General features: G+C 57.3%; 1 protein-coding gene across 2 annotated transcripts in view; it reads left to right on the plus strand.

The window, feature by feature from the left end:
• Positions 1–4,584, plus strand: part of CARD11 (caspase recruitment domain family member 11) — a 108,282-nt gene extending 103,698 nt beyond the window's left edge. For both annotated transcript variants that reach the window (XM_025863604.2, XM_073886347.1), the window contains exons 23-25: positions 356–480; positions 2,035–2,150; positions 3,891–4,584. In XM_025863604.2, the coding sequence (XP_025719389.1) occupies positions 356–480; positions 2,035–2,150; positions 3,891–4,095 (446 nt within the window). In that variant the 3' untranslated portion in view covers positions 4,096–4,584. The remainder of the gene's footprint in view (positions 1–355; positions 481–2,034; positions 2,151–3,890) is intronic.
• The last annotated feature ends 4,455 nt before the right edge of the window (positions 4,585–9,039 follow it).

A 9,039-nucleotide genomic window follows, 5' to 3' on the forward strand; every position in this document is an offset into this window, starting at 1 on the left:
TTGGTTGCATGGGTGGATGGATGGTTGGTTGATGGGGGGGTGAGTGGGTGGGTGGGTGGGTGGGTGGACAGTTGTCTATGCTTCATGATAGACAACTCACCAGTATTGCACCTCAGTGCCTGAGCTACTTTGTCCAGTGAAACTTAATGCTGAGAATTTACCAACCAGCTCTTCTGTGGGCTGCTGTGGGAAGTGTAAAGAGGTGTGACCTTGACCCTGCCATTGAGAAGCCTCACAGTCTAGTAGAGGAGCTAGGATTCATTTAAATGTGGCCATAAGGGAATCAACATGGAGTTCTGTTCAGCCCAGAAAGGGGAGGTTTGTGCTGCCCTCAGGACTGGCCCTCTGTCTGCAGATGTTGTCACCAGAGACGAGTTCCTCAGGAAGCAGAAGATGGAGACCATCATCTACTCCCGAGAGAAGAACCCCAACACTTTCGAATGCATTGTTCCCGCCAACATTGAAGCTGTGGCCGCCAAGGTGAGGTGGGGGTTGGGGGCTGGATGGGGTGACACCACTGGTTATCTTTGTGAGGCAGCCTCAGCCATGGACAAGGGTGGGGTGCAGAGCTGCTCTCACCTCCCTGTGGGCAAACCACCTCCTTTTCCTTTCGTCTTCTGCTCCATGTTCCCTCTCCACACACCCTTGTTCTCTGGGGTCCGACATGCACGTTGATAGTTTGAAACCAACTTCTGTTTCTGATGGCTCCTGGCACTGGCATCGCCGATTCACATCGTCCAGGGCCATACATGTACCTGACTGTGAGAACAAGGGCCAGAGACACAGGGAGCCTGGGTCAGGGCGAGAGACAAGGAGAACAAATGGGTGCCAGGAGTCCTGTTCACCACAGGAGGGAAATTGGCAGCAATGCAGGAGAGGTGTCTGCATGCATTCTAGAATCTTCTGGAGCCAGACAACATGGTCCTTATCGGCCCCAAGCATTGAGTTCTTGTCTGCACACTTGGTTCCACAGGGTTGTGCACAGCGGTGGGCGCTGCCAGAGCCCAGGCATCGAGCCCGGTCCTTCTGGGACCTTTCCAAAGCAAAGGTATCCGTTGAGCACTGCCCCAGCACCTGAGGGGTCAGCTCTGCAGTGGATGGTGACTTTGGGTGGGGGGGGGGGGGGAGCAGGCGCCGGGGGGAGCTCCGCATCTGCCACCTGGCACGTGCCACCCCCCCCCCCGCAACGTTGTTACTCACACAGATGAAAGCATGGGCAGAGCCATCCAGCCTGGAACTGTTTATTTGGTTTTAAAGTCTGGGTCACAGCAGTTTAGGGAATTCTGACATTGGAGCGGATAGGACTTGAGTGGGCAGGGTCGGAGCCGAGATGATTGTCCCTGGAAAGGTGAGGCCGCCCAGTGGATGGATCAGGGCTGTTATGAGTCTGGGCAGTGGCCACACGGGCAGGGAGTGAGGACAGTGACCAGAAGGAGCACGGGGGTGGGGGCAGGTTCGGGTTGTGAAAATTCACTCATGCACGCTTAGGGACACACACACTTTCCTCTACTAGTGTTCTGTTTCAGGGCAGAGGGTTGGGGCCTCTGGGGGTTTGTTTGTTTTTGAAGTGACACTTTCAGCAACACAGAGATTGTCCTTCAGAAGTGATGAGCTCCTGGGTGCCAGGGAATCATGCCCGAGAACCCTTGCAGATGCTCCCAGGACCATCCAGCCCCACCTCACCCTTCGGGTGTTTTCCACCCTTGATAGTACCACAAATGTCTTCGTAAGCTGAGGGGAGTAGCAGGTGTTCCCGAAGCTGATTTTGCTTTTCATTAAAACTCACTCATGCTGCCTGCCTCACCTCGGGCTCGATGCCGGGGCTCTGGCAGCGCCCACCGCTGTGCACAAGCCTGTGGATCCAAGTGTGCAGACAAGCAGGGGTCGGGCTTCACCCCGGGTTTCTCCCTGCTGCAGCTGGGAGCACTCGGGGCTCTCGCCCCTGCCCTTGTCCCACGGAGCCTGACCCTGCACCCCGGGCCCCACCCCAGCTACCCAGAGGGGGCTACTGACCGCCGGCTGCTGTGCTTGCAGGACAAACACTGTCTGCTGGAGGCTGGAATCAGCTGCACCAGAGACTTGATCAAGTCTGGGATCTACCCCATCGTGCTCTTCATTCGGGTGTCGGAGAAGAACATCAAGAGGTTCAGGTAGGACTCTGAGACCCCTCTCTAGGGGCCTCCGGCACCCCGTCCCTCCCTGCCACACCTCTGCTTGGTCCCCCTGCTCACCCCTTTAGGGGATTGTCGTTGAGAGCCCAGCTGCAGCCCAGGGCAGACACGACCCCCGGCCTGTAGCGGTGGAGACAGTAACCCCCACACACACAGCACGTCCGGGGGGGACGAGGGCCGGGAGGCATGGCTGCAGGACCCAGGCGGCTGGGGAAGGGAAGCTGACTCTGGGGCGGCCCCAATGCAGTGAGGGCGGCCGCGCAGGTGCTCAGGGAGAAGGGTGCAGACCTCGAGGCGGTGACAGCTGCAGGAGGCCGTGTGGGGCGCAGCGTGGGGAGAGCGACCTGCAGCCGAGGGGTCCGGACCACGCCGAGTGACGTGATCTAACAGGACGTAAAAGGCTGCCTCCAGCTGCTGTGTGGAGACGGGGGTTAGGACCACCCGGGCAAGAGCTGGGACCCAGAACCTACCTGGCGGGTGGTGAGGAAAGGTCTGAATCCGTGTTCAAGGTGGAGCCGGTGGTATTTGTTGCAGGGTTGTCTATGGGGTTTGGGGCCTGGCCATTACGTGGCGCTATCCCTGACCCTACCTATCCTTCACACGCTGCCAGTGAGAGGGGAGGGGAGGCCACTTGCCCCTTCCACCAGATCTTTACTGAACACCTGTTAAGTGCCTGGCCCCGGGGAACCCATGAAAGAGCACAGAAGACAAAAGTCCCCAGCTCGCTACTGCACACACGTTCTGCTGTCTGGAAACCAGAAGTGGCCACGTGTTGGCGAGCACGGGGAGAACGTGAGATTGCGCAGCCGCCGTGGAAGGCAGTGGCTCGGAGGGTGTTCACAGAAGGACCATGTGACCCAGCGGTCCCACTCCAGGGCATCTGCCCGGAAGAATCCAAAGCGCCGTCTCAACAAGATCAGTGCTCACCCACGTTCACGGCAGTGTTAGTCCCAAGAGTCAAAAGGCGGAAGCAGCCCAGGTGGCCGTCGATGGATCGATACACAGAATGTGGTCCATGACTCAGCCTTAGAAAGGAAGAACGTTCTGACACCTGCGACCACCTTGAAGACACGAGGCTCCACGAAATCAGCCACGCACAAAAGGACAGATACTGCACAATTGAGCTTACATCACGCCCCTGGACGATTCACAGATGGGTAGACAGTGGTGCCAGGGACCGGGGAGGGTGAGCAGGGAATCAGAGCGTTCATGGGTATGTCTCAGTTTCGCGGGATGGAAAACGTCCTGGAGATTGGAGGCACGGTGATGTGGATAAATGTAACACCCCTGAACTGTACTCTTAAGAAACGGTCAGGACGGAAACGTGGACGTGCATACTACCACGACTAAATAAGACTAAGGGGTGTCACAGCTCCCCTGCTCAACCAACCAGCCAGCTCTGAAAATGGAAGAATTGCTTTTTCAAAGTAAACTAAAGGAAATGAAGATAAAAGATATTTTTTTAAGCCCCACCTCTTGGGATCTCCACAGGGACGAGAATAACAGGGCCCGCAGCACGGCCGTGTGCTGGAAGGCGGCAGGTGGTGGCCGTGGGGTGGGCGGGGGGTCTGGCTGCACAGCGCCCCTCACCCCAATCCCAAGGCTCCCCCCCAACCCCCCACCCCCACGCGTGGGCAGACGGCGGTCCCCCGGCCGGGCTCGCACGCAGCTCCCACAGTGCCCTGTGTCCCCCGCCCACCCACCGCCCTCTGCCCGCAGGAAGATGCTGCCACGGCCCGAGACGGAGGAGGAATTTCTGCGGCTGTGCCGGCTGAAGGAGAAGGAGCTAGAAGCCTTACCCTGCCTGTACTCCACAGTGGAAGCCGACATGTGGGGCAGCGTGGAGGAGCTGCTCCGTGTCCTCAAAGACAAGATCAGCGAGGAGCAGCGCAAGACCGTCTGGGTGGACGAGGACCAGCTGTGAGCGGGCCCCTGGAGTCTGAGCGCAGCTCCCAGAGGTGTCCGGACCCCCAGCGGGCAGTGCCGTGGGGGCAAGGGGGCTCCGTCCACCCTGTTACGGGGACCCCCAGCCCCAGAGAGCCCCGGGGCAGACGCAGCTGCAGGGACAGACACTCTCCGGTGGGAACGGGACGGGTGTGTGCCTCCCCAACCCCCGGGGCTGACCTGGCTGAGGCGTCCCACCCCATGGCACCAGCAGGGAGGCAGGGCCCCCCGAAGGACACGACGCCAGGCCGGAGGCCAGTGGCCCCTCGGAAGTCAGAGCAGCAGATGAATGTAATGCATGGAGCAGGTGTGCTTCCTGTAGGGCAGGGACCCAGAATGCCAGGGCACCTGCCAGCCCTCGGGACACACCAGATACACATTTCCCAGGCAGGGCAGTTAGGGGGGAATGGGAAACGTGCCATGCTATTTTTTTTCTTGCATTAAAATCTCTCCATTTCCTTGTTTTCAACCTTTTTAAAAATTATTATTTCATCGCTGGCAGAGGTGTCCCACTCTTGCCCCCTCTGTAACCTGCAAACCACTTGTGCAAAGCTAAGGTCAGGCCCCACGTCAGGTGCAGGCAGGGAGAGCGGACGTCCCAGTCTAGCCAGGACACACCTGATTTGTACCTGGGCTTTGGCCGGGATGACTAACAGCCCCTCTTTGACTAACATACGTCCTGATTTGGGTGACAAGTTATCAAGTCACTCTGGGAAGGACCCGTCCTTCCATAGGCTGCTTGGGAGGTTGCCCCCGCCCCCCCCGACTCCAGCCCTGAGGCCAGAGCCCCTTACTCTGCTCTCCCTACACAGGCTCTCTGCTTCTCTGCACGTCACGTTCATACACGCAGCCTCACTTCCTCTTTCCATTCAGCATGTGGGGTATGGGTCTCGATGGGGCTTGCTCCCACTGCCCAGGAGCTGGGGCAGGGAGTGTGTGTGCAGGAGAGCCGTGCTTCCCTCCACAGCAGATAGCAAAGGCCCTGTGGGTTCTAGAGCCATTCGCCTCCTTGACCCCTTCCTGCAGACTTTCCAAGTATGGACCCGACCGGGCGTGGCCAAAAGCAGGCCACGCCCAGCCTGGTCACCACGCTGAGTATTCATCATCCGTGTGGGTGGCAGGCTGGGCTTCCATCCCAGGTCTCTGTGTTCATGAGAACTGTGGGAGAAACTGCTGGTTGACAACCCAGTCTCCACACTCCCTTCCTTACTAACAGAATCCTGTTTTTATTCTGGAAAATTGTGTACAGCTAAGAGACCATATATCCCAGCCTCCCTTGCAGCTAGGGAGGAATCAGGGAAATGTAAGGCAACAAGGTTTGGAGGAAAGACAAAGCAGACAAACAGCCCTTCCTCTAGTTTCCTGCCTGGACTACAGATGCGATGGCTGGAGCTCCAGCAGTCATCTTGGATCTTGAGGTGACCTTGAGAATGGAAACTCTGCTCAGAGAGTGGTGAAAAAAGAGAAAAGGAGTCTGAGTCACTGATGGCACTTTGGAGCCCAGGATTACTGCTTGGGTTTTGTTTACATGGGACAGAAGTAAATTTTTATCTTGTGTTCAACGGCTGTTATTTCAGTCCTTGGTTTCTTACAGCTTAAAGCAATTCCTAACAGATACAGGAACAACCCCTGGTCTTACATACCATGGGCATGCATTGATCTGCTAGGTTTGGGCCGCATATTCAAGATACGAATTACGAATAAAAGAACTTTTTTTTTTAAAGATTTTATTTATTTCTTTTGACAGCGAGAGAGACAGCGAGAGAGGGAACACAAGCAGGGGGAGTGGGAGAGGGAGAAGCAGGCTTCCCGCGGAGCAGGGAGCCCGACGCGGGGCTTGATCCCAGGACCCTGGGACCGTGACCTGAGCCGAAGGCAGACGCTTAACGACTGAGCCACCCAGGCGCCCCGAAAAGAGCGTTTGATAAATATCTCAGTCTAAAAAAACAACACTGTGCATCCTGCAGGATTTTTTTTTTTTTTTTTTTTTTTTTTTTTAGCATTTTGACCCTTAGAAGTCAAATGAGCACAGCAAAGCCCAGAGAGGTTCAAGTGGTGGGATGGGGGGTGTCCGAGGCAGGGGGCCTGGTCCGCTCATCCCTCTGTGATGATGATTCGACCCTGTACCACCAAGATCCGAGTCTGCCAGGGAGAGCAATGCCTTAAAAAAAAAAAAGAAAAGAAAGAAAAAAAGCATTCCCCAAGGGCCAGTTAGTGAGGCTTTTTTTCCCCCTGAAACAGCCCCCAGACTCAAGCTGGATGCGCTGGGCCAGGAGAGGCTGTGCTTCTGGAGGCCCCACTGTGGTTATTTAGGGCCAGAGAAGCCGCCCGCCTCGTGAGGAGCTGCGGGAGCTGGAAGGTCTTCTGCTTCCATCTTGCTAGAGCTGTACATTGAACAGTAAATTTTCCCCAAACCGAGGCGATCATGTTTCCACTCAGACCCGGTGGTGCCTCGCAAAGTACTTCTAAGGACGGACGTGACTGAAGAGGGTCCCGGAGTAAAAGGTCTGCTGATTTATTTATATTTGTCTAACTTCAGATGCTCAGGCTTGTGCAGAGTAACCAAACTCGCGGCTTGCATGTAATTTGGGGGGTGGGAGGAGACAGGGGTGAAGAGACAACACAAATGGGGAACGATACCTGAAAAAATGTGGTGGGTTCTTGTCTCTCCCCTTCCCCCCGAGGCATTTTACCAGGCTCTAGAATGCAGGTCCCTGTGTGTGCTAATAAGATGGGGCAGGAGGAGAGAAGGTCAGGAATGAGTTTTTGTGTTCTGGGTCAGTCCCCGATGGAACCGTGAAGTCAGCAGGAGGCTGGGGTTTGCCCCGCCCCGGGGAATCGCTCCACAGGAGGATTTCAAAGAAGACCCCTGACATCATCTGCTCTAGCTCCGGGCTCTGATTTGTCAGCCACCAACAGCCCTGCGATCGGCAGCCCTGAGGCTGCCTGGGATGGAAAGTGGGGCCTGCGTGGGGCTGGGCGATCGGTTGACTGCCAGAGGGCTCTGCTAAGCTGGGCTGCAGCTCGAATTACCACACCAGGGTCTGCAAGCCGTGTTTTCCCTTGGGAGCCAGCCCAGGGCTCAGGGAGGCGCCCGAGATGCACAGTGGGGCTTGCTGCCCTTCCAGGGAGCCCAGGGCCCCAGGCTCGAGAAGGGAACCTGTGCCAGGCTGATAACACCAGTGATGGATGCTTGGTCTACCTCCAAGGACACCAGCCACACAGCTCGGAGTCCCGGAAATGGTGTATGTGTAGATCTACGCTTTTCTGGGGAGAAACTCCAGGCTTTCTCAGATTCCCGAGGGGCCCTATATCTCCAGAAGATTAATGACCCCATGCTCTCAGTTTGGGAAAATATTAGCAACTATTTTTTTGAGCTCCTACTCTGTGCCAAGCACTTTGTACGTATTCTTTTACTTACTGACCCCAAAACCTTCCTCCATTTTATACAGGAGAAAGCAGGTTCAGAGAGGCTAAGTAGCTAGGCCAAGGTCACACAGCTGGAAAGCTGAAATTCCAGCCAGGCCTGGCTGACTTGCCAACCGCAGGCTCTCCGCTGGATCTCCCAGTTCAGAGGCAGGGCCCCGGGGGCAACTGCCGGGCCACTCTGCCCTCGCAGTGACTGGGGAAGCGGCTGGTGTCCTGGGCAGTGGCTGGTGTGGGGCCAGGTCTCAGGGTCAGATGGGAGAGGATGTGGATTTCCTCTCTTCCACGGAGGCAGCCTGCTTGGGTTTCTACCTAACCAGGCCACACTTGGGGGGTGGGAGGGGAGTGCAGGAAGGGATCATCTTTGAGCTCTGGCATCGTGCCATCATGCTGCCCTCCAAACCCGCTGTGTCCAGGGCCACGTTCCCCGCAAGTCTGTCTAGGTTGGCATCCCCCTCCAGCCCTGCTTTGCTCCCTGTCCTGGATTTGTCTTCGACAGTCCTGCGAAGGTCAACCAGGATGTTCTGCTGCCTTGATGGGGAAACATCGCTCCAAGCACCTGCTCCGGCCCCTATATTACGCAGCATGCTCTGCAGGGGTTCCAACAACTTCCAGGAAGTCTCGCCCTGTGTCTGAGGGCCTGGGACCAGAGAGATCTCCAGGGGCAGGGGTGGAGGGTGGGAGGAGGGGGTGGGTTCCAACTGAGGCTGAACCTTGGCTTTTTGTTTCCATTCCAAACCCCAGGAACCCAAATAAAAGCAACAGGAAGTGTCCCACCCGCACCGCCCCGGCCCCCACCCCCCACCCAGCCAGGCTGCGGGGCTCTGGGGAAACAAACAGACCCTGAGAACAATTCAGACCTGGCACGGGGTATAGAACACCTTGAGGCCAGTGGCAAGGACCCGGGAACCTCAGGGGGGCCGAGGCTCCGCGGGAAGGTGGGACAGTTCACCTTGGTTTTTAATCTGGAATTCTGTACCCGTTTCTAACAGAGAGAGTGTTCCCAGGCTTCGGAAGCACACGTTCGAAGAGGCCATCCATGTAGATCCCGTCCCCACCCCTGTCCCGCCCCGAGCCTCCTGCGCCCGTCCAGGCTCTTCGTGCACAGACAAGCGATGTGTTGTTCTTACCCCCCACTTGGGTGCATGACAGAGGACATTACCCACACAGTCCCGTACTTGATACCTAGGGCCTCTCTCCCTATCCCTTCCCGTCATTTCCTCGACAGACATGTGGGTTATTGGCAGAGACTAGCTGTGGCCCTGCGTCTCTGCAGGGCGTGCTCCCCTGGGAGGGGTTCTGCACGGGTCACCCCGCTGCACGGCCCCCGGTGCCCTCCGTCGTGGTGGCACCCACGCATGGCCCAGGCTTCCGAGGCTGACGGCCAGAACAGGCCTGGCACTCTGCTCTGGGACGTCTCCCGTGGGCCTGTCTGACCCGCAGGGCCCGTTGGCGTGTGGACGGCCAATCGCCATACCCTCTGGCCTCGATGAACCTT

This window comes from Callorhinus ursinus, unplaced genomic scaffold (genome assembly GCF_003265705.2).
Source record: "Callorhinus ursinus isolate GAN/ISIS: 27379988/994484 unplaced genomic scaffold, GSC_fseal_2.0 scaffold70, whole genome shotgun sequence".
NCBI lineage: Eukaryota > Metazoa > Chordata > Mammalia > Carnivora > Otariidae > Callorhinus > Callorhinus ursinus.